The sequence below is a fragment of the Borostomias antarcticus genome (assembly GCF_949987555.1).
Source record: "Borostomias antarcticus genome assembly, chromosome: 14".
Classification (NCBI taxonomy): domain Eukaryota; kingdom Metazoa; phylum Chordata; class Actinopteri; order Stomiiformes; family Stomiidae; genus Borostomias; species Borostomias antarcticus.
In genome coordinates, this window is record NC_140247.1 from 5,665,592 (window position 1) to 5,690,495 (window position 24,904).

Consider the following 24,904-nt stretch of genomic DNA (forward strand, 5'->3'; position numbering starts at 1 on the left):
TTTAAATGTTTAGATCCGTGCGGATATTGGCTCGATGACGTGAAACAACATTATCTGCTTCAGGGGAAATCTAATCGCACTTACTCACTTCCAAACAGGATTCTCTGCACAGGTCCTGAGAGAAAATTCAGACGTCGCTGGCATTCAGACCATCCCTCTATCTGTCATATGATCCTCAAGAGAAATGACCTACCCTTTCTCAGACTCCAGTGGGCCTACATCTGTTCATTTGGAGAGTTCAGACTCACTGTTCTCTAATCATGGTTGAAGGTTATTTCTTCTTCGGGATTTGTTTGGGGGCAGTAGAGATTTCTCAGTGACCCCTTGGGAAATACCAACATGCAGCTGTAAGAGTATTAATAAAATCATATGGATTAAGTGTAACTGAGTGAAACAGAATCCTTGTGAGTCCCAAGTAGGAAGCAAGTTGTTGGTTAAAGGAGTAGTAAAGGGAAAATGCATGTTTAGCCCTGTTTTAAGGTTACTTATGATCATATACAATGGTTCAGATCAAAACGTTGACAAAGCTAGCATTTTCGAGAAAGTTGATAATTGCTCTATCACTGTTTTGGTCATATAATGGATGTGGATGGGCATCTTGAAAAATCATTCAAAAACATGTTAAACTCTCGATTTCAACGACAAGAAACAAGAAGGAAAGTGATCAATTACAGCTCTGCTATACAATAAGAGGCTCTCCTAAGCAGAGAACAGCAGACAATTTTCAAGGGAGACCGGTACAGTACATGACATGGTTTAAATTGAAATGCTATCAAAGTCTGTTTGTCATGTTGTGATTCAATTGTTGAATTTGATGTACCGCATATAGGAAATGGAATTATAATTGACTTACGGTGATATAAAAGAATTGTGAGATACTAGAGGCCTCCTGTTGCTTACTGCTCTAGCCTACAAGCTGTTCAGCTCAGGACACACTTGAACAATCATACCTTTAAAATGGCTGTTTGTTTGAAAGAGACAATAAGCATATAGTGACCAAAGTAGAGACAGCCATACGATGACGTGTCCATGAAGTAAACCTGGGAAAGGGAAGCTGTCCTATTACAGTTCCAGGTCTTCCTGTAATGCTGCTGTGGCCATCGTTGGAGTGGGAATCTACTGTCAGTGCTGGACACTGGAATGCCTCTCCCAGACTGGACACCAGCTAGAACCATATAACCCTTATCCCACTCACTATCACTGTCATATTCATACTCTCTGTCTATAGCATTTACATACTTACATTTACTATCACTACTATGATTAACCTTACATAATAAAAATGAGTTGTTCTCTCAGTCATTTAGTCCTGACCATGAGATACAGGACTCGGTATCAATAGGCCTAATATATTTAAAAAGCACTTTCTAGGGTCAGCAGACACAACAATTGCATAATCTTACTGTATACAGTACTCTTCCCAGGAAGGGCCAAGAACACTTCTAAGATAAAGACCATCTAAGATAAAGACCATGACCTGATCAGTTCTGACCAGTCATGCGACAAAGACAGTAAAACATTAAGAAGAATACTCTGACCTTTCCTCCAAGCACGTATTGGCTCCGCCCAGCGACCGAGGGGTGTAGCATGGGCCAAGTTTGAACATATTACATTTTGGTGCAGATCAGAATCATTGTTTGGATACACGAATTAAAAGAAAACAACATTTGCCATACTTGGATCGGCTTGGTTCGATTTATATCTAGCCTACTTCTCCTGTGTAGGGCCTATCTATAATACCGCCTGTGGCAACGTATCAGTCTAGTAATGCGAAGGACCGGGTTCCGTTCCCGTATTCAGCTCTTAATTGATATCAACTTTTTTTTTTGCTGTAACACCCAATATTGTCTTATGTTTCTATGCATGTAAAACAGAATCATATTTGATTCATGAAAATCAAATCAGATAAACACTGTATTAGGAAAAGTTACATTTTCTTAGCCTGGATCCTGTGTGTATTAGCCTACATAAATCATATGCTCCCTGCACATCTGGGCTGAGGTTTTGCCCCTTGAGTGTCAGGTTTCACTAACTGTGTGTTCTTTTTAATTTGAGTGTTGAAGCAAACGAAAAAACGGTATTATCCGTCATATAGCAGGATTATACTACCAGAGCGATTGGAACATCCCACAAACTATTTTAAATGCACTCAGATATCATATGAAAAAAGACAGGGACAGTCAAACCGTGCTGCTTTCTTATCTATTCATTTTTATCAACTTACACATTCATGCATGGGAACCTGTGCTCTCTGACCATTGTTTATGCTCTTAACTTATGTATGGCCGAGCTGTTAAGGTGTTGGTCTCATGATTTTCGTCGCGGGTTCGAGCGACGATGAAGATGTTGATTTTTTTCTTTAGAGAACGTTGGCTTCTTGTTACAATGAGGAATCAAGTCAGCTTTAGATATCATCTTAGATATCAACTTAATTTATTTGCTGTTTAAGCAACCGATATTATCTTATGTTTCTATGCATGCAAAACAAAATAATATCCGAGGATTACACAAAAACTACCAGAACGATTTTCACGAAACTCGATGGAGGAGTGTAGCATAAGCCAACTTAGAACCCAGAGGTATGGACACTGGGCTAGTGCCCCTCTACCCCTCCCAGAGGCATGGACACTGGGCTAGTGCCCCTCTACCCCTCCCAGAGGCATGGACACTGGGCTAGTGCCCCTCTACCCCTCCCAGAGGCATGGACACTGGGCTAGTGCCCCTCTACCCCTCCCAGAGGCATGGACACTGGGCTAGTGCCCTTCTACCCCTCCCAGAGGCATGGACACTGGGCTAGTGCCCCTCTACCCCTCCCAGAGGCATGGACACTGGGCTAGTGCCCCTCTACCCCTCCCAGAGGCATGGACACTGGGCTAGTGCCCCTCTACCCCTCCCAGAGACATGGACACTGGGCTAGCGCCCATCTTTTTTTTACCCCCCAGAGGAATGAACACTGAACTTAATTTATGCATATAGTTTTCTAACTGTTATGTCTTCTGTTATTGTCTATAATGGCTGATTGAAAAAATTACACAAGTATGTTCAGTTGTGTTCATACATGAACACCTCTCATAAACACCACAATCAGTTACACCACCAAAAAGATTACTCTTCAATGGTGCAAGTGTGCTATATTTATACTGAGGAGTGAGTTTAACCATTTTAACTTGATGATGCCAACAAAATGCATTAATGGGCAGAGCCCTGTGCTCTCTGAGCACCCTTTGTAGTTTTTGTTCTTGTACTTTTAATTAATCACTAGGTTGGGCTCTTAGATGCTTGTTTAGAAAAAGATGCACTTATGAGTTCTGGTGCATAGTACACTTGCCTACCTTTTTTGAACAAAAAAAACAGTTCCTTTGTACTTGCCTTTACACAATGATGTGAATGCTTGTACCCAGAGTGCTCTGTATTAAAGTTTGACTTCATCTCAGACTCATAACTCCTACTGTACCTGGCCTTTTGGTTCATTTCTAGGCGCCAGTCAATCATTTGAAATGTTTCACCTACAACAGGGAGAGGATCCAAACTGCTGTGAGAATCCGCACACACTGCTGGCTCTAGTTAGCATTCCACTCGCTCCTCCGACCAGACGGGGTAACATGCCAGTCGGCCTGCTGTCTCCTGGCATCTAACAGCTGGACATCATTGTCACAGAGACCCTCCATCACTTCTCTCAGCAGCCGCCCTCACACACCCCTCGGTCTCAACGCCAGACCCATGGGAGTTCTGACTACACACCCCTCTCTCCCCAGACGTCAGGAGGGGAGAGGGGTAGGATGGGGTCACCTTGTAACGAACTGTACAGTATCTTTTTGGTAGAAGGACTGATTGGGTTGAAGAGGTGTGTTACAGTCCTCCCATTTTGGCTTAGATGGGTGAATAGTTTTTTTTGCTTCCTTCTGGAAAATCTGGAACCAGCACAAGCAACCCTCCTCCTTCACAATTTCTGCAAGGTGCGGGATTCTGACAATTTGTCTCCCTCTAGTGACTAATCACTGTGCTTACATTATCAGGACATTAAGCAGGGCGGGTAATTGTGTTTGTTTACTCCAACAGTCTCGTCATTATGTTCTCAGAGCTGCTAACCACAATCTTGCCCATAACTTCAGATCCCTCCTTATTAAAATGTTTCACTGCACCACCTTGTCATGTCTCATCTCAACATCGACAGAAAGACAGAAAAGATGGAAAGATGAAACAAATGCGTCATATATTTATTCAATATGAAAAAAGCATATTTGTAACACAGGAGACAGTGTAACAGACTATGTTCCATCACTTTAATCATTTTCAGTAATCTTCACGAAGCAACAAAACAAAAGAAATATTGACAAAATGAATCAACTGAGAAGAAGGGTATTATCACATTCTGCTCTACTGAATATATAACACACACACACTCATAATATTGAATCAAGCAATGGCAAAATAAAGTCCCCAATCATTTAACATTTTAACATGGGGGACAGAAAAATCTCTATTTGAAAGGGGAATGTTTTGGGCAGGTGAGGTCCAGTGAGGGTGAACGGTCAGCAGGTAGATGACTGGGCCTGCTGCTGTCTTGTGCGATTGTTTAGCCTTCTCATCTGGATGAAAAACGATGAAAATGCTATCAGAAGTACGAGTTAAGAGTGGTTTAATATTCTGTTAAGACTACAGACAGAATGATCTTGTATGTGTTAACAGTGATGTTAACTACATTACTCTGAAGAAAGATACTCAATGTTTATTGTCAGTTCTTCAGAATAGCATTTTTACCATGGGTAAAGACAACCAGCATTGGGACAGGTCTCTGAAAGATGAGGTAGACTTGGGGGTTTTCTATGAAGACACAGGCAAGCTCTGTGGACAATGTAAACGTGAATGTCTCACTTAAAGGCTTGCAATATAATTGTTACACTCCACAACATGGATGAGCAATTATGCAGTTACTGACTACTCTTTTATGATACAAAAGAGAATTCAGTCATAAAAAGCAGGTAAGAATCATTCATGAATGTTGGAATTAACCTGAAAGTGTAAAAGCTTTGTTCTGGATCTGTAATAGATTACCATAATCCACTGATCCCAAATCTATTTATCATGTAGTGTTGTCTTCAACAGCTGTAGTGAATAAGATAGACATGTTTAAGAGATGCTTATGTCACCCTAATATGGTGCTTAACCATAATTAGAGAGCGAACACATGCACACACGCGCACAGACGCACGCACACACACACACACACAGATATGGAATGTTCATCTGCTTTCATGCGCAAAAACCCCCAGATTCAAATGAAGGTGCTGAACGGTAACCATGTCAAATAAGAGATCATCTTTATTTAATACATTCCTCTACTTCACATCTGAGGTGCGTTTCACTGCATGAAGAGTATTGGGTGGGTGGGGGGGGGGGGGTTTAGGTCCGTACTGAATACAGTTATACATTCATGATTTGTAAGAGGCCCTCAGGAATGAATAAGAGGCTCTGAGGGCAGGGGGCTACGTGCCATGCCAGATGGTGATCCATATAGAGAAGCAGAATGTGAGCTGGCGAGATCAGGATGGTCTTACGAGGCCAGGGCGTTATCACCACCAAGGACACAACTAAGTCAGCGACCTCCCCCTCTCCCCCTCTCTACAATAAAAATGACCTTATTTCTAAATGGTATGAAACTACTACCGTGAAATACCGGAAGTCCTACCTGGCGGTCTTTTACGTAGCCGTCAGCCGTACTGGCGTAACACCAGCGCTGCTGTCAGGCTGTTTTCATAATCCAGAAACATGGAGGTCTCATAGCGAGGGCTTGAAACACTCACACCTGCTCTGTTGTAGATACTGCAGCAGAATCTCTGCCTCTGGTTATGGCAGCCCAGCAGGCCTCTGGTTAGGGCAGCCCAGCAGGCCTCTGGTTAGGGCAGCCCCAGCAGGCCTCTGGTTAGGGCAGCCCAGCAGGCCTCTGGTTAGGGCAGCCCAGCAGGCCTCTGGTTAGGGCAGCCCCAGCAGGCCTCTGGTTAGGGCAGCGCAGCAGGCCTCTGGTTAGGGCAGCCCAGCAGGCCTCTGGTTAGGGCAGCCCAGCAGGCCTCCAGCTCCAGGGGGGGGGGGGGGGGGGGGGGGGCAACATTACTGCAGCTCAACCCCCCTGAGAGGCAGCAGGAAATGAGAAATACCAGCTCGGTTCAGACCAGATATACTGTCGCAGCAGAACAGGAACAGCTACAGGTTTAGTGGTTAAATATGCAGATGATGCAGTCAAGGTCTACAGGTTACCAATGACCACTTCCTGCTAAGTTCTGACAGTGACCAATGAGCAAGAGTTAGGGTCAAGGACCATTTTTGCAGGCTCTCTTATTGACTTACAGTATGACAGTACTGAAGTATACAGAAACAGAATGATTGAAAGTGCTCCTGTTCTCAATATTGAATCCAGATGGGACAATGACACAGGTAGTACAAAGTGTAAACTTTGTATATCAACAGAGTATAAACAATTAGAAAGTACGAAATGATGCCCCAGCTTAATGCATACAGGAATAACAACAATAAGAATAATATGGCATTCTTTTTTTTATACCATCACCGTGTTAGATTAGCCTGGCTACTGGACTATATAATATTATTCTCTAAGTCAATGTCTAAGCAGCATTCATGTTATATTTGAGACATCTTTCCATGTATATGTTTTTCTTGAAAAAAATCAAAAGAAGTTAAAACCAGTCCAAAATAAGAGAAGGAAGCCACAGTCACTAGTAGAAAGGTTAGGTACAAAAACAACAACAATAAGATTTCAATAAAATAAAATAAAATAAAAACAAATAGTAACTTCCTTGTATTGGAGCTTCTCAACTGTGGTCTAGGTAACGGGAGATAATGAATGCATAAAAGCAGCGTAGGTTGTGTAGATCAAGTATCCAGGCGCCCGTGCCGACAGCCCCCTGTGCTGTGGGGATACTCTGAGAGATAGCAGAGCTGGACCTCATCCAAACCCTGGTTCCCACGCAGTCCTCCAGCTGGAGCCCAGTACAGCAGAGAACACAGCTACTGCAGCTGACCAGTAACCATAATTAACCTTCTGGTTTCTCCAGGGTTCTGTCCGAAGAAGAATACTCTTAAAACTGTAAATTGAGCATTATCATTAAATATATATTGTGATAATTAATGACATCGATCAATATAAAAAAAACAAAATACATATTGTGATAATGTTTTTGGCCATATCGTCCAGCCCTACCAGAGAGTACTACTGCTGACCAAACAGCCGTCTGGAAGAAAACTCTACAGGGAACAGGAAGTGATGCAGTTTGTCTGACTAAGCCAGATAGTATGATAATAAGTTTGGTCACGTGATCGGCATGCTGAGCCCGCCAGATCAGGAGACTAGCTGACCCGCACATCCTTGTTTCTTACCACAGGTGACATCACGCCTACCTCTATCTCAGTGGTCATAAGTGATACAAGCGCTAAAGCCAGCCAGCCAATCAGCCGGCAACCAACTTCCCACTAAAGGGAGAGAGTAGAAGTGAGCTAATTCTCGGAGGCATCTCTGAACGACGTGTTTGAGGGCCTTGGCGAGGGACTGAGGCGCTCTGATGAGAGGCTGATAGAACGGGGGATTCTCTCCCATTCTCCCACTGTCAGTTCCCCGTCCTCTACTCTGACAGCCTCACACACACACACACACACACACACACACACACACACACACACACACACACACACACACACACACACACACACACACACACAGTCCAATTCTCAAGTCAGCTTAGAGAAGATAGAGGTCCCCTGTGTATTTGTGTAAAAGTGTGAGTGTGTGTGTGTGTGTGTGTGTGTGCGCAGGATAATACACAGTGCTCTTAGCATTGTCAGCTCTCATTCTGAGTGGTTGGAGGGAAGTGCAGAGGGCTGCGGGGACACACAGGGGGCAGCGGGGTCGTCGCGGCGCCGCCCTCCTGTCACCTTCCCTCCGGGGCGCGGCGTCACCAGTTGGCCTTGACCGCTTTGACGTCACTCACCAGGTTCTGAGCGAGGCAGATCCCGAAGATCTGCGTGACAAAGAGGGAAGGACACCAGGTCGTGCGTCAGCTGGGGAATACTACAGGAAACCATCCTGGTGAAAACACTAACCCTTTTACGACCACGCTATGCTTGCTGTTTGACAACATGTACTTTACGGCGTGTTAATTCCTGAGGGTACGCGGAGTTAAGAGCGAGTGCACCGCGGGCTTTATTCAGAGCCTGTTGTTTGCCAAGTGATCTGAATCATGCCTCGCCAACAGATGGCAGGAAAACACAAAAACACACATCCAGCCGTGTGTCTGGCTCTGGAACCAGGGGTCTTTATTACTGACCTGTAAAAGTGCAACGCCCACAAAGATCCCGGCCACGATTATCAGGTTGTCCTGAAGCCACTTTTCAAACTGCCCCACGCAGCCCTTGGTGTAGATGTACTTCTGCTGGTCCAACTCCTGTTAAGACGACGCGACAGCAAGTGAAAAAGGGTCAATATTTAATACAAAGAGATAGAACATCAAAACTGAAGAAAGCCTCAGTAGGGGAGGAAGATAAACCCCACAGTGCTGAGGCGGACCTTTGGGGGCGAATTCACTAAAGCAAATTGCGCCCGCTAATTGCACCATTATATTGCGCGTCAGTTGCGCCCGCTATGTGCTCCGTTTTAAAAACCTATTCACTAAAGACATTGCGCTAATAATATCCCAGCGCAAACACGCCCATTCGGTGTTTGCGGCTGAGTGCAATTTGCTGCTGATATAGGAAATGACTATGAATACTGCGCATACAGCGCATACAACTCGTATGCATATCATTGGACGATGGCAGACAGAAAAAGAAAGATACGATTTTCAGACAGCGAACTTGAAGGCCTCACGGACGAGGTTCAAAAACATGTCTCACAGCTTTCCGCAAAAAATATCACGACTGCAGCAAAAAATCATATTTGGGGTTTAATTTCCCAATCAGTCAGTGCCATTTGTGTGTGTAAACGCGGAAGACTGCAAACGGAGGTGGAATGATTTGAAAAGACGAACAAAGGAAAAATTGTCATTTTATGGTATGCAAGTTGCAGCACGATGATCTGGCATACTTTTGGGGGAGTGTATAACATTGCCCCACCGGTACGATCTAGGCATCTAAACGGCTTTTCAGGATTCCAAATATGCACTCAATCACACCGCGCGTCCTGATGTGAGGCCAGTTGTACGCCGCCTCTCCAACGTTGGAAGGATTACGCACGGGAGTCATCATCCATGGCTGAAGATGATACCTGCCGTCACCTATGATACAAAAGCAAAATATTTTCAAGACCATTCAAATAAAAAAATATTGTGTAGGCTATGTTTTTATTTATTTATACCTATATCGGCCCCCAGCCTTTCAATGAACAGCTATAGGGAATGTGCAGTTTCGCGTATAGACTATTATACGCACAGTTTCGTGCTATGTAGGCTATTATAAGTATTATTCATTGGGGGAGCTTGGACTCGCTGGGGACGGGTGGAGAGACGCATAGTCAACTGAGCCTCCCCAGACGCGACTTCATCCTCCAGTTGGCTGAAGAGCTGCGCGCTCTGGTGTCCAAACAGCTACCGCGGTGGTTCTAGTGTTAAATCAAAAAGTGACCTTCTTCTAAATATTCACTCACGAACAACATGACTGGCATTGCGATGCCGAATTCGCCTCGCAACAATCACTGCTGCCATGATCAGCGGACAGGCTGGCCGCGACACACCCCTTGCGCTTAAATACCACCACGTTTCTGAAAACGGTATTAATTTCACTTTAACTGCGTGAGGCAATTTGCGCCGATCTTTGTGAATTGGGCGGGTTTTGCAATAATGTTCATTTGCATAGAAAGGGGAACATTCTCCGCCCATATTACCTAATTTAAATATGAGCTAATAACACCGGCGCAGAGAAACGCAATGACGAACGCAACGCAGTTAACACCGTATTTCACCCTTTGCGAGGGCTTTGTGAATAGCAAACATAATTTTTGACTTATTTGCACAGGCTTTGCGTCAGGAAAAGCTGCGCAATCCTTTAGTGAATTCGCCCCTTGGAGTCGAAGCAAACATTTGCCCTGGCCGCTAGGACAGATACGGGAGATGAACAAACAATATGTCCTCTCTGGTCTCAATAGTGCGGCCAGACTGCCAGCCTGCCGCTCAAAGAGAACATGGCGCGTCAGAGCCTACCGAGTCTCATCAGGTATGAATGAGCTACTTTAGAGGGGTGGTTTGAGGATAGAAGCCTCTCTCTCCGTCTCTCTCTCTCTCTCTCTTTGTCTCTCTCTCTCTCTTTGTCTCTCTCTCTCTCTCTCTCTCCGTCTCTCTCTCTCTCTGTCTCTCTCTCTTTGTCTCTCTCTGTCTGCGTCTCTCGTCTCCAGCAGACGGTGCACTGCCTAGTAGTAGTAGAAGTACTGTAGTAATAGTGTGTTTCCATGACAGGGCAAGAGAGGTGAACAGATTCCACAGAAAGACAGCGAGGTGTAATTTAGAGCCGCCGGTGACACTGAGAGAATGAGAACGGCCGAGGAGGAAAAGGCCTTCCCACAATGCTGTCTTTGTTACCCTCCATGACTCCACCAAGGAAGCCTTTTGTTACCTCGCGAAAACCTGAGAACCCTGCTCTCCACCAATGGGAGGGTGCACGAGTCCCCAGGCAGCCAATTACAGGGCAGGAAGCCTGCGCGTTGTTTCCGACAGTGAACTTCCCCTGGAGCTATTTCAGCCGTCTGCCTCTCTGTTGTTGCGCTATTCTCTGTCTTTGTCTGTTCCTTTTCCCGCCCCCCCCCCGCCCCTAACCGTGAATCCTTCAGGAACGCCGCAGTCCGCGGATAGAGTGTTTAGGAAACGGCCCCTGCTCAGTGAATGGTGGTTCCCTGTATTGTGGTCTGCATAGCAACGCTGCCCTCAGTGACTGCAGGGCTGTAAGCTGTCACCGCTACACCCACACAGACGAGGGAGAGAGAGAGAGAGAGGGGGGAGAGAGAAAGAAAGAGAGTGATAGCGAGAGTGATAGACAACGAGAGAGAGAGAGAGAGAGGGAGCGGGGAAGAAGAAGGAGAGAGAGAACAGGAGAGAGAATTACTTCGAGCAAGTGGAGAGAGGCAGAGAGCGAAGGAGAGAGAGGCGGTGGACTTGCGTAACCCACGAGTCCCCAATTACAGAGTATAGTACCGCTGTTCTCAGGGCTATAACTGGAGCCCAATTATCCTTGTCAGAAGAACAATCTGTTATTAAGGCAGAGAGAAGAGGACAGGGAGAAGAGGAGGAGGAGAGCAGAGGACAGGGAGCGGAGGAGGAGGAAGAGGAGGAGGGAGGAGGAGGAGAGCAGAGGACAGGGAGCGGAGGAGGAGGAAGAGGAGGATGAGAGCAGAGGACAGGGAGCAGGGGAGGAGGAGCTGAACACTCCTTAACCCTTTCACCCTCTGAACGCTGGCTCTGAGCGATCCCCAGCCTCCCCCTCTGAGCTGTGTGGGGGAGGACGAGGGAGGTAGGAAGGACCGGTAGAGAGCAGAAGCACAGCACAGGAGCCATTAAGGAGACACCCACCCCCTGACGGCGGACGTCATAGCCACATTGTGTGTTGATGATGTCCTCCTACAAGGGAACAAAAAGAGACACATGAGAACAGACCGAGAACTCAAGAACAGAACTGTCTGAAAGCTGTAAATGGTTGGCATTTCTCCTGTCTGTGAAATTTGTTTGTGTGTGTGTGTGTGTGTGAGAGAGAGTCTTACAGCAGGGTCTTTGGTGTGTGTGTGTGTGTGTGTGTGTGTGTGTGTGTGTGTGTGTGAGAGAGAGAGTCTTACAGCAGGGTCTTTGGTGTGTGTGTGTGTGTGTGTGTGTGTGTGTGTGTGTGTGTGTGAGAGATAGTTTTACAGCAGGGTCTTTGGTGTGTGTGTGTGTGTGTGTGTGTGTGTGTGAGAGAGAGAGAGAGAGAGAGAGAGTTTTTCAGCAGGGTCTTTGGTGTGTGTGTGTGTGTGTGTGTGTGTGTGTGAGAGAGATAGTTTTACAGCAGGGTCTTTGGTGTGTGTGTGTGTGTGTGTGTGTGTGTGTGTGTGTGTGTGTGAGAGAGATAGTTTTACAGCAGGGTCTTTGGTGTGTGTGTGTGTGTGTGTGTGTGTGTGAGAGAGAGAGAGAGAGAGAGTTTTTCAGCAGGGTCTTTGGTGTGTGTGTGTGTGTGTGTGAGAGAGAGAGAGAGAGAGAGAGAGTTTTACAGCAGGGTCTTTGACGCAGCATGAGAAGGGTACTCCGCAGCGTTCCCTGCTGGGGTTCAGCTCAGTGCAGTTGAAGTAGATGTTCAGGTTCCAGTCGTTGGGCCCGTGGGCTCCACAGCAAGACCACTGCAGTAACAAGAGGGACGGGTCAATGTGAGGAAGCTGGACTGGCCAGTGGCTCGCCAGTAACACTCCAGCAATTAGACAGAGACAGATGCTACCGTGACTTCTTTTTATGTTGTATTTTCTTGTTCGTTTCACAGTAGTAGTTATTGTTCTTTAATGTATTAACCAGGCATAAAGGAGAAAAAAGAGAGAGCTAGGTCTTAAAAGCTCCCATGTATAAATTAAAGATAAAAAAAGAGATGAAAGTAGGTAAGAACTCTAGAGAAAAACTAGTTGTAGAGCTGGACATACACTACATGGACAAAAGTATTGGGACACGCCTCTTAATCACTGAATTCAGGTGTTTCATTCAGCCCCATTGCATTGGGACACGCCTCTTAATCACTGAATTCAGGTGTTTCATTCAGCCCCATTGCATTGGGACACGCCTCTTAATCACTGAATTCAGGTGTTTCATTCAGCCCCATTGCCACAGGTGTATAAAGGCAAGCACCTAGCCATGGACTCTGCCTCTACAAACATTTGTGAAAGAAAATGGGCCGTTCTAAAGAGCTCAGTGAATTCCAGCGCGCTACTGTAATAGGATACCACTGTTGCAACAAGTCCGTTCGTGAAATGTCTTCCCTCCTAGAGATTCCATGATCAACTGTAAGTGGTATTATTGCAAAGTGGAAGCGTTTAGGAGAAACAGCAACTCAGCCAGGAAGTGTCAGACCACGTAGTTACAGAGCAGGGTTGCCGAGTGCTGAGGCGTGTAGTGCATAAAAATCGCGCTGCTGCAGGGGTGCAGACTTGTCACCTTTCGGTGAAAATAGACGTTAATCCAAAATAGGTCATTTGTTTGATCTGTGTATGTATGAGTTTGTATGTTTGTCACCTTTTTCACCTGTGATCTGTTTGAATCTCTGCTGCTGTGACTCATTAACTGCACAGTTCCAAACCTCCAAAAATCCTCTGGCATTAAGATCAGCGCAAGAACTGTGTGTTGGGAGCTTAATGACATGGGTTTCCATGGCCGAGCAGCTGCATGCAAGTCTTGCATCACCAAGCGCAATGCCAAGCGCCGGATGGAGTGGTGTAAAGCAGGCCGCCACTGGACTCTGGAGCAGTGGAAACGTGTTCTGTGGAGTGACGAATCACACTTCTCTATCTGGCAATCTGATGGATGAGTCTGGGTTTGGCGAATGCCAGGTGAACGTTACCTGCCTGACTGCATTGTGCCAAGGGATAATGGTCTGGGGTTGTTTTTCTGGGGTTGGCCTAGGCCCCTTAGTTGAAATTAAGGGACATGTTGATGCTTCAGCTTACCAAGACATTTTGGACAATTCTATGCTTCCAACTTTGTGGGAACAGTTTGGGGAAGGCCCTTTCTGTTCCACCATGACTATGCCCCAGTGCACAAAGCAAGGTCCTTAAAGGCATGGTTGGGTGAGGCTGGTGTGGAAGAACTTGACTGGCCCGCACAGAGCCCTGACCTCAACCCCATCGAACACCTTTGGGATGAACTAGAACGGAGATTGCGAGCTAGGCCCTCCCATCCAATATTAATGTCTGACCTCACAAATGCTCTTCTGACTGAATAGACAGAAGAGTGGAAGCTGTTATAGCTGCAAAGGGGGGACCAACTCCATATTCATGCCTATGAATTTAGAATGGGATGTCATAAAAGCTCCTGTAGGTGTGATGTGTAGGTGGCCCAATACTTTTGTCCATATAGTGTATACTGACTGATTTCTTAGTAACGTTAGTAGGTTTGGCTAATTTTGGGGCTTGCTAAACCACAGAGTACTGCGAGTTGATTAATGTTGCAGGTCATCTGCTTGTGGCACTCCCTTACTACTGTAGTTAATAGCTTTAACACAAAGAATGCATTTAGCATGTCCTGGTGTGTGAACCTTCTTAAAGAAATCTGACAATGGAAATGTGTGTGTGCTGCACCCTTAATGTCCACATCTGCCCCAAGCGTCAGCTGGGAACTCAAGAACAGAACGATCTGAAAGCTGTAAAGGGGTGACATTTCTCCTGTCAGTGAAACGTGTTTGTTTGTGTGTGTGTGTGTGTGTGTGTGTGCTCCTGCTCCACTTGTATCTCACACCTGCCTCTGTCTGCTTTACCAGCATTTCCTCGCCCTTCCTAAAAATGTGAAATGGAGCCGGATAATGAGCATTCATTATCCCTGGTCTGTTGAAAGATGTGGCTTAGATATGACGTTTATAAATTGATTTCACAACCACGCCAGTCAAAAGAAAAGGTCATTTCAAATCAGCTTCTGTCGTTTTCAATGAGATTGGCCTTTGCCCGCATCTCAAGTGACATAATTAGGCTACACCCACGCCCCCCCCCCCCCCAACCCCCAAAAATTAGAATCGAGTCTGCATGAATCACATAAGTGACTTATTTTGGATACAAAACAGAGAATTTCACGACAAGGTTAAGATCAGCACAAATACTGTGTGCTGGGAGTTTAATGACATGGGTTTCCATGGCCGAGCAGCTGCCTGCAAGCCTTACATCACCAAGCGCAATTGTTGTTGCTGCCCAAAGTCCAACCCCCCCCCAAATTAGAATCATCGGATCTGCGTGAATCACGTAGGTGACATATTTTGGATTCAAAACTGAGAATTTCCTCATAAGGTGACAGGATTGCATCCCTGACATGAAGCACCCAGGGGCTGTGCCATGAAAGCCATTTTGAAATGTGTTGAAGAAACAGACGGTACATTAAAAACCCCAGGGAACACATGGAAGAACGAAAGGCTACTTTTCCAGCATGGTCTCTAATGTTAGATAAGAGCACTAGAGGCATCCGGCGCACGTACGTATTCCTGGGCAAAGTCGATGAGGTTCTGCAGGTCGATGTCGTCGCGGTACGCCTTGACGTTGTTGTTGATGAAGAAGTTCAGCTGGTCCTTCAGCCAGTCCTTGAACACGAACGCCAGGATTCCAGCCGTCAGCTCCAGGAAGAAGATCAGGCCCAGAAACACAGAGAACTGGAGGAGAGACACACACACACACACGCACGCACGCACGCACGCACGCACACACACACACACACACGCACACACAACACACACACACACACACACAACACAACACACACACACAACACACACACACACACACACACACACACACACACACACAAAGGACCTGAATACACACACACATACACTTATCCTAACCACTTCCCCTGTCCATGTTGTCTTTAACACTTTATCTAGTGAAAAGTGAACGAGCCCACATTCCTGTCCTGTTTGCAGACAGACAGCGTAGCGCGGTGCAGGGTAGGTGGGGGCAGCAGACAGACAGCGTAGCGCGGTGCAGGGTAGGTGGGGGCAGCAGACAGCGTAGCGCGGTCCAGGGTAGGTGGGGGCAGCAGACAGACAGCGTAGCGCGGTGCAGGGTAGGTGGGGGCAGCAGACAGACAGCGTAGCGCAGTGCAGGGTAGGTGGGGGCAGCAGACAGACAGCGTAGCGCGGTGCAGGGTAGGTGGGGGCAGCAGACAGACAGCGTAGAGCGGTGCAAGGTAGGTGGGGGCAGCAGACAGACAGCGTAGCGCGGTGCAGGGTAGGTGGGGGCAGCAGACAGCGTAGCGCGGTGCAGGGTAGGTGGGGGCAGCAGACAGACAGCGTAGCGCGGTGCAGGGTAGGTGGGGGCAGCAGACAGACAGCGTAGCGCGGTGCAGGGTAGGTGGGGGCAGCAGACAGACAGCGTAGCGCGGTGCAGGGTAGGTGGGGGCAGCAGACAGACAGCGTAGCGCGGTGCAGGGTAGGTGGGGGCAGCAGACAGACAGCATAGCACGGTCCAGGGTAGGTGGGGGCAGCAGACAGACAGCGTAGCGCGGTGCAGGGTAGGTGGGGGCAGCAGACAGACAGCGTAGCGCGGTGCAGGGTAGGTGGGGGCAGCAGACAGACAGCGTAGCGCGGTGCAGGGTAGGTGGGGGCAGCAGACAGACAGCGTAGCGCGGTGCAGGGTAGGTGGGGGCAGCAGACAGACAGCGTAGCGCGGTGCAGGGTAGGTGGGGGCAGCAGACAGACAGCGTAGCGCGGTGCAGGGTAGGTAGGGGCAGCAGATAACACAGCAGTCAGCAGGCCTTTCCTGAGCGACTGAAGCAGAGCATAGAACGATTCTGGCTGTTCCCAAGGCCCCACAGCTATCATTACAGGACCCATTTACTGTAAACGCTGGAGGACACCCGGGCAAATGTTTAAATGCATCCCGGGAAGGAGGGGGGGGGGGGTTATAAAGACTTCCCCAGCCCCAAACACAGCACCGTCTCAGCTCCCGAACCCGTATCCAGCCCTCCTGGCTAACAGACTGGGGAAGGGCGGGAGGGGGCTGATGAGGCCGGGGGGTGTGACGGCCAGGCGGAGTGGCGGATAGACAGCTACTGTATGAGGCTCTGTTTATCTGTGCCAGTAGCGCCCCCATTATCAATAAAGCTGTACTGCCCAGAATCGGCATTATCACTATTCAAACGGCAGATGCCACGGCATTGTACGCGGGGGGGGGGGGGGGGTTGATCCGGAGACCAGATGTCGGGAGGGAGGAGGTGAGATGTGTAGCGGTGCGAGTGGGTGACTCACGAATTTGAGCAGGAAGGTGTTCTCACGGAGCGCTCCAATGCAGCCAGCGAAACCCAGGATGAACATAACCGCTCCCACCATGATGAAGAGCCACACGGGGTCGAACCCGCCCAGATCTGTGATGGACGACAGGTTGGACAGCACCCCCTGGAGGAGAGAGGGGGGGGGGGGGGAGAGAGAGAGAGAGAAAAGGGGAGCGAACGAGGTGGAGGGGTGGACGGTTAGACTCAGGCCTGATTCCAATATGTCAACAACACATCCTTCTTTCCAATATCCTGGAAGTGATCATTCTCTCACTGTGTCTGGCACTGAGCTCTCAGGCTTGGGCCTCATTCCAGTACTTCTCTGAGACAACCTTCCTTTGACATTGCTTGTGGTAATCATAGTGTCTAGTAGGGGTGGTGAAAGAAAATGGATTCATGTAAGAATCACAATTCTATTCTCAACGTTTAAAGATTGATTCACAAATTCCGAAAACCTAAAAATTATATTTTGGGATTTTATCCTGCTTTCACAATAATTTTGTGCTTCCTTTGCGTTTCCCCTACCATTACTGGACTCTTTACATGTTAGGAATATGTGTCATATAAATATATATGACACATATATAAATAATACAGTATGTGTGATAATATTACACATTTCCATACAATTCCTCAGACGTTCTCATAAATGCCCATGGAGAGTTTCGTCTTTTGAAAATGACCAGAATTGTGCCACCCTAGTCAGTCTCAGGGTGAGTCTGACTACTACTGTAGGTTCAGGTATGATTGCTAGGTTCAGATGTGATTGCTAGGTTCAGGTGTGACTGCTAGGTTCAGGTGTGACTGCTAGGTTCAGATGTGACTGCTAGGTTCAGGTGTGACTGCTAGGTTCAGGTGTGACTGCTAGGTTCAGGTGTGACTGCTAGGTTCAGGTGTGACTGCTAGGTTCAGGTGTGACTGCTAGGTTCAGGTCTGACTGCTAGGTTCAGGTGTGACTGCTAGGTTCAGGTGTGACTGCTAGGTTCAGGTGTGACTGCTAGGTTCAGGTGTGACTGCTAGGTTCAGGTGTGACTGCTAGGTTCAGGTGTGACTGCTAGGTTCAGGTGTGACTGCTAGGTTCAGGTGTGACTGCTAGGTTCAGGTGTGACTGCTAGGTTCAGGTCTGACTGCTAGGTTCAGGTGTGACTGCTAGGTTCAGGTCTGCTAGGTTCAGGTGTGACTGCTAGGTTCAGGTGTGACTGCTAGGTTCAGGTGTGACTGCTAGGTTCAGGTCTGCTAGGTTCAGGTGTGACTGCTAGGTTCAGGTCTGCTAGGTTCAGGTGTGACTGCTAGGTTCAGGTGTGACTGCTAGGTTCAGGTGTGACTGCTAGGTTCAGGTCTGACTGCTAGGTTCAGGTGTGACTGCTAGGTTCAGGTCTGCTAGGTTCAGGTGTGACTGCTAGGTTCGAGGGTGACTGCTAGGTTCAGGTGTGACTGCTAGGTTCAAGTCTGACTGCTAGGCATCGGCAGGCTTCTGTAGCACCAACCCGACAGGCTGTCAGTTAAACTCACTCCTAAGTATAGATACCGCCCACCCGCGCCATGGAATTGCTAGCTTTATGGTGGCGTAGCTGGCTAAAGCTGTGTTTATGAGAGGTGGTCATGTGCGTTGGCAAGTCAGAGGACCTGAGATTGAACCCAGCATGGGCAACAGAGGGTGGAAGTGATCCTGACGAGTGACACAGTGAAACCTGTGACACAAAGAACAGCAGGGAACCGACGGACTGGTCCCCTCGCCATCGGTGGGGAACGTCTCTGGCCATGTGTAGCTGTGTCTAGACTAGTCCCTCACAGATTCTACATGTTACTACAAGTACATCTGCGCTCACTCTACCTCCACACTCTTAGAAAAAAGGATGCTATATAGAATCATCTGTAACATAATTGAACCCTTCATAGATAGAATCTTTTTCTGGTCATATAGAACCATTTTGGGTTCCAAATGGCAGGAAAGTGGAACCTTTTATTCAGAGGGTTCCACTCTAGTTCCTACACTCTGTCCCTGACTGAATGACTGGGTGGAATCCCCAATGTGGGAAGAAACCCAAAGCTAGTATTGCACCACGCAATTACAATTCTCTCAAACCACAACGGGATGCTAATTTGAGAACTTCTGTCGTGTGAGTGAGTCTTTCCATAAAGCAAGTTGAATCTTGAAAACACTGCTTTTAGAACATTCAATGATAACATTTCAATTGCTTCTTTAGCATTATGGTTTGACAGAAAAGTGAAGTCTAATTTCAACAGGCCATGTTCCATTCAATTCAGAAGACACAAAAATCGTTATGCCCTTTGAATCATTTACACAGTTCTAGAGAAATGGCTCTATTCAGACACATAAATTACCTTGCACAAACGGTGTGCCCGTTTCAACACCAGTTCTGCAATTACGGAATCAATTGGTACAACTTCCAGCTAATTATTCTAATTGTTTTGGTTAACAATGTATATTCTCCTGGGTGTGTTCTCATGTTGTGCTATACTAGTGGCTAGTATAGTACTGTACTATACTGTACTGTGAGGGCGTAACAATGGAGAGATACTGGAATGCTTCACTACCCAAATGAGCACAATATGCTCTGAAGTCAAACCCTCCATGCATGTATGCACATGTACAGATTGTAGGCCTGGCCAACGGTGCTTATGTTGGCATGAATGCCTAATGAAGGCCTATGGCTGACTTGGTTTTATGACACACCCATCCCAAGTTCTTTAGATCCATTCCTATCAGGTAACGCAATTGAGTACCTTCGTACCTTCGAAGGCGAGGCGTCTATGTCGAACTCCGGTGTTGTGCTGGTCAAACTGTCTACTTTTACCCACAGTAAAAACCCTGTCAAAACCTTTGTTTGTTTAGCTAACTGGTGGAATAATAAGCAGTGGAATGTGAGGCATGTTACTGTAGCAATCACCCTCTAGCCTATCCCTGTTTTTGTGTAAGAGAAGAAGACGTGTGTGTGTGTGTGTGTGTGTGTGTGTGTGTGTGTGTGTGTGTGTGTGTGTGTGTGAGAGAGTGTGTGTGTGTGTGCGTGCGTGCGTGCGTGTGTGCGCGTGCATTTACCTTCTCTGCCCATGCCCACAGCCCTATGCCCAGGAAGGCAGCTCCGAGTAACTGAAAAACACAAGAGACAGAAAAGACGACATGCTGGTTAGAAAAATATTATATATAAATATAATACGAACACTACCACTTCCACCAGTGATACACACATTCACTACACTACTCTACCACTTCCACCAGTGATACACACATTCACTACACTACTCTACCACTTCCACCAGTGATACACACATTCACTACACTACTCTACCACTTCCACCAGTGATACACACATTCACACACATTCACTACTCTACTCTTAAATTAGCCTCCCGGGGGCCTTGTGGCCAGAGTTAGCCCTTTGATGCCTTGTCCTAGTTTCAAGGTTCTCGTCTGTAAGAATGTTTTCCGGAGATTTCCTGTTTGCCAGTGTCCCTGTGTGGAATCCAATCCCCTGCCTTCTACTCTACACACCCTCCTCCGTACCTCATGACGGCCGCCAGCCCCCAGCAGGGCAGACTTGCAGTAGGTCTCAGGACCATTTATGTTATAACAGAGGATCCTGGGAATCTCATTTAAAAAGCTTAACTATAATACAGTTAAGCGTACACTATCAGTCACACACACACACACACACACAGACACACACACACACACACACACACACACACGCGCGCACACACACACACACACACACGCACATATGGGAGGATTCTACATTACAAGAATTAACAATAACTTAATCATCTAATTTGAGATTCACATTAATGGTGCTTTCGCAATGGATTCAAATTAAACTGGCTTAATTCAATAATCAACCTAGACCTTTTTGTTTCGGCATCATGCTGTGATTTATACCTGATGACCAGTGGGAATGAATTATCCTAAATAGCAACAGCACATAATACTGAGAACACAAATAGGCTGAATTACGCTTCATTGTGGCGACGCCACAATCAAATCAAGCCGTAGGTCTCAGAATTCAATTTGCGACATCCCATGCATCCCAACTGGCTCGTATAGTATGTCAGTAGGAACAGTGGACAACAATAAACACTATTATATTGAACAACAACATACTGTTATTTGGCTGGACAGCCAAAGCATTGGTATTCTCCAGCCACATGTGTCTGTCAGTGTTGGATTGCCAAGTGGCCTAGGGTCAGGCCGCCAGAAATCAGGTGGACCCGTCGAAGATTCAGGGGACAGTTCACCCAGAAACCCCATCTCTCTGTGGCTCGCATCAAGATAATCCACAGAGATTAAGGCAACAGTGCGGGATCTTCTGCATCTCTCTGTGGTGTCTCTCCCTCTTTACGATGCAGGTATGTGTATGTGCTGTGTGAGTGTGTGTGTGTGTGTGTGTGTGTGTGTGTGTGTGTGTGTGTGTGTGTGTGTGTGTGTCTGTCTCTCCACATGGACAGGTGGATTAGTGCCACTTGACAAGAGGCCCTTCTAAACAACCTGATCCCTTTAACCTCATCTAACCAGAAGACAGTCCCTCGCCCACGCTGAGCGCTACAGTACTCCAACACTGTGTTTGTGCACCGCTAACGTGACTCCGCTCACCCGGCCTGAGCTTAGTAGCCGATGGGCCGTTACAGTACGACACAGACCGCTTAGCAGAGCCAACGTATGGAGAGTGGTGCTGGTGTGGAGCTACGGGCTGACTTCAGAACAGCCACGTGTGAAAGCCTGTGTTTCACACATGCCTCACTCTCCACATTTGATTTGATACTGTGTCTGTGTTGCTGTGATGCATTATCCTGGGCACCATGTGTCACTTACATAAGCCTGGAGTCTAACCCAAGGCCAAAGTGCCTGTATCCAGATGAGGGGAACGCTACAGTAGCCTTGCAGAGCAACAGAACCGAAGAGCGCCACACAGACAACAGCAGGGAAAGAGATAATAACCCAGCTCGCTGATTCTAGTCGGCTCAGACAAACTTAATTACAACCTGCACGTTTCCCGAACCCTGGTGGGAAAGCGTGATTAATTAGGCTGCGTTTGAGACGACAGGCCTTGAGATGTTGGTCCTGGGTGGGAGGGTCTGTGTGGCCAACATCCCCAGAGTAGACGCTGCAGTAGATCTAGCAGCTCTTGTTTGTCTGTTACTTGTGTCGTTACAACAGCCCAACAGGCCAGGCTGTGTTCTAGGAACTTGTGTTTCGTTCCCACCAACGCGGTTTAGGACCGTGTCCCAAAGCACATTGTGGTCGTTGAGACACGGTCCGTACAAACCACTATACACTTTGTTCCGTCGCTCGGGAAGATAAAAGATTGTTAAGGGGGCATAAAAGCTTTGACTCGACATTTTGGCACTTTGCCTGAGTTTACCCAGCAAATATGGTTTCCCGGCGCAGCGCATCTTTAGGCCATTTTCAAGGCAAACGGCGCGCGTGCCAGGACACGCTAGACTCCGACGCAGGCAGGACACGCTAGCCTCCGACGCAGGCAGGACACGCTAGCCTCCGACGCAGGCAGGACACGCTAGCCCCCGACGCAGGCAGGACACGCTAGCCTCCGACGCAGGCAGGACACGCTAGCCTCCGACGCAGGCAGGACACGCTAGCCTCCGACGCAGGCAGGACACGCTAGCCTCCGACGCAGGGAGGACACGCTAGCCTCCGACGCAGGGAGGACACGCTAGCCTCCGACGCAGGCAGGACACGCTAGCCTCCGACGCAGGCAGGACACGCTAGCCTCCGACGCAGGCAGGACACGCTAGCCTCCGACGCAGGCAGGACACGCTAGCCTCCGACGCAGGCAGGACACGCTAGCCTCCGACGCAGGGAGGACACGCTAGCCTCCGACGCAGGGAGGACACGCTAGCCTCCGACGCAGGCAGGACACGCTAGCCCCCGACGCAGGCAGGACACGCTAGCCCCCGACGCAGGGAGGACACGCTAGCCCCCGACGCAGGCAGGCCTCCGAGGGGCAGCTCAGCTGGAGAGAGCACCAGGGTGACTCAGTTTAACTCAGGTTAACGAGGGAAGAATTGCGACACAGTTCTCTGCCCGTCTGTGAATCAGATCCGTCCAGCAGGAATTGATTCTTGTTGTGATTCTTCGTCCAGAGGAAAAAGTGATTCACACTTTACGGTCCGTTTAAGGCTCGGTTTAGGGCTGCCGGCCTGCTAGTCCATCACCAAGCCCAATTGGATACCAGTCATGGGTGTCTGAGACTCATTCTTTCTCATCTATGGAACCAGAATGTAGGGAGGAGGTGAGCGAGGAGGAGGTGATGAGGGAAGTGGAGGAGGAGGAAGAGGAGGTGGTAAACGAGGTGGGTGAGAAGTAGAAGGAAATGGAGGAGGAGGAGAAGGAAGTGGATGAGGAGGTGGTAAACGAGGTGGGTGAGAAGTAGAAGGAAGGGGAGGAGGAGGAGGAGGAGGAGAAAGAGGAGAAGGAAGTGGATGAGGAGGTGGGAAACGAGGTGGGTGAGAAGTAGAAGGAAGGGGAGGAGGAGGAGAAAGAGGAGAAGGAAGTGGATGAGGAGGTGGTAAACGAGGTGGGTGAGAAGTAGAAGGAAGTGGAGGAGGAGAAGGAAGTGGATGAGGAGGTGGTAAAGGAAGTGGGTGAGAAGTAGAAGGAAGTGGAGGAGGAGCCAAGCAGTTTCAATGGGACAAAAAATAGTTTTAAAAGTTAAATTTCTAAAAATCTGAATGGATCCGTTCAAGAGCTGAACGTCATGAACATTTTAAAGTTTGAATGAAGTTTCTAGCACAAAGTATGAAGAACTAGTTAAGGTTCAAAAAAGCGAGGAGAATAATAATAAATCAATCAATAAATCAATCAATCAATCAATCAATCAATCAAGAAAGAAAGAAAGAAAGAGTGGGAATATCACAAGGTGGGCTAGCTTCTGCAAGCTAGCCCACCTAATAATACAACTTATGGTGCATAACAAATTAGGCCTCTTAGTTCATTACTGACTAAGGAATAGGATCACGCTGATTTGGAAATGTAGGCCTGAGAACAGGCTGACCAACATTTCCTTTGGTTGAAGACAGGCAGTCTTAAATAAATGCATTCGAAACAAATTATTTTCATAGATAACTGCCATGGTCTGTTTACAGGCACGCGCATGCTCAGTGTTGCGAATGGTGTTGCGATATCGTTTCCATGTAACCCTGATAACTTCTGGCAACGCTGATAAAACCTTACATGTGACTTGGAGGTCATTCCCGTTGTCATTCTCGTTCTTGAAACGGCACCGTGTAACCCAGGCCTCAGAGGAAAACACACGAGCTCCTCCAGCCTTTGTTCTCTCCGTGACTGTGTGTGTGTGTGTGTGAAAGAGAGAGAGAGAGAATGTGTGTGTATGTCTCCCTGAGTGCGTGTGCCTGTCTGTGTGTGTGTGTGTGTGTGTGTGTGTGCTCGCCTGTGTGCCTGTGTGTGTGTGTGTGAAAGAGAGAGAGAGAGAATGTGTGTGTATGTCTCCCTGAGTGCGTGTGCCTGCCTGTCTGTGTGTGTGTGTGTGTGTGTGCTCGCCTGTGTGCCTGTGTGTGTGCTCGCGTTTGTGTGTGTGCCTGTGTGTGTTTGTGAAACAATAGCGTCTTGCAGCGTCTGAGCACAATAGCAGCCCAGGCAGTGAAAGGAGTGTTTGAGGAGGGGAGGGTTGGGCGGGGATGTATTCAGGCCTGCGTCGCCCTTCTCCCCCTGACAGTATGTGGGAAGACCCTCCGGTCCATAGAGACCCACCATTCCATCAACCACACTCATTATGGGCAGGGCAGAGGCGACGGGGAGGGGGGTGAAGGCTGTGTGAACACAAGCACTTTCCAGACAGAGGAACTGGGAGGTGGTATGGTGGGAAATATCAGCCTCGCCCTGGCATTGAGATACAGTAAGTACAGTACGGACCAAACATGAACAATCTACAATCACAACGAGCCAC

At 47.8% G+C, this 24,904-nt stretch overlaps 1 protein-coding gene across 6 annotated transcripts in view; it reads right to left on the minus strand.

Moving 5' to 3' along the window:
• Positions 1–4,251: 4,251 nt before the first annotated feature.
• Positions 4,252–24,904, minus strand: part of tspan17 (tetraspanin 17) — a 22,702-nt gene continuing 2,049 nt past the window's right edge. The window contains exons 2-10 of one of the 6 annotated variants that reach the window (XR_014630785.1): positions 20,026–20,076; positions 16,942–17,088; positions 15,175–15,345; positions 12,230–12,355; positions 11,562–11,609; positions 8,337–8,453; positions 8,001–8,030; positions 4,762–4,845; positions 4,252–4,589 (exon numbers count right to left, since the gene is read on the minus strand). Coding sequence is in view for 2 of the 6 variants with exons in the window: in XM_084449255.1 (XP_084305381.1) it covers positions 7,965–8,030; positions 8,337–8,453; positions 11,562–11,609; positions 12,230–12,355; positions 15,175–15,345; positions 16,942–17,088; positions 20,026–20,076 (726 nt within the window). In the remaining 4 variants the exon portion in view is untranslated. Of the gene's footprint in view, positions 8,031–8,336; positions 8,454–11,561; positions 11,610–12,229; positions 12,356–15,174; positions 15,346–16,941; positions 17,089–20,025; positions 20,077–24,904 lie in introns of all 6 variants that reach the window. The other 5 variants (XR_014630786.1, XR_014630787.1, XR_014630788.1 and 2 more) reach the window with 5 other exon arrangements.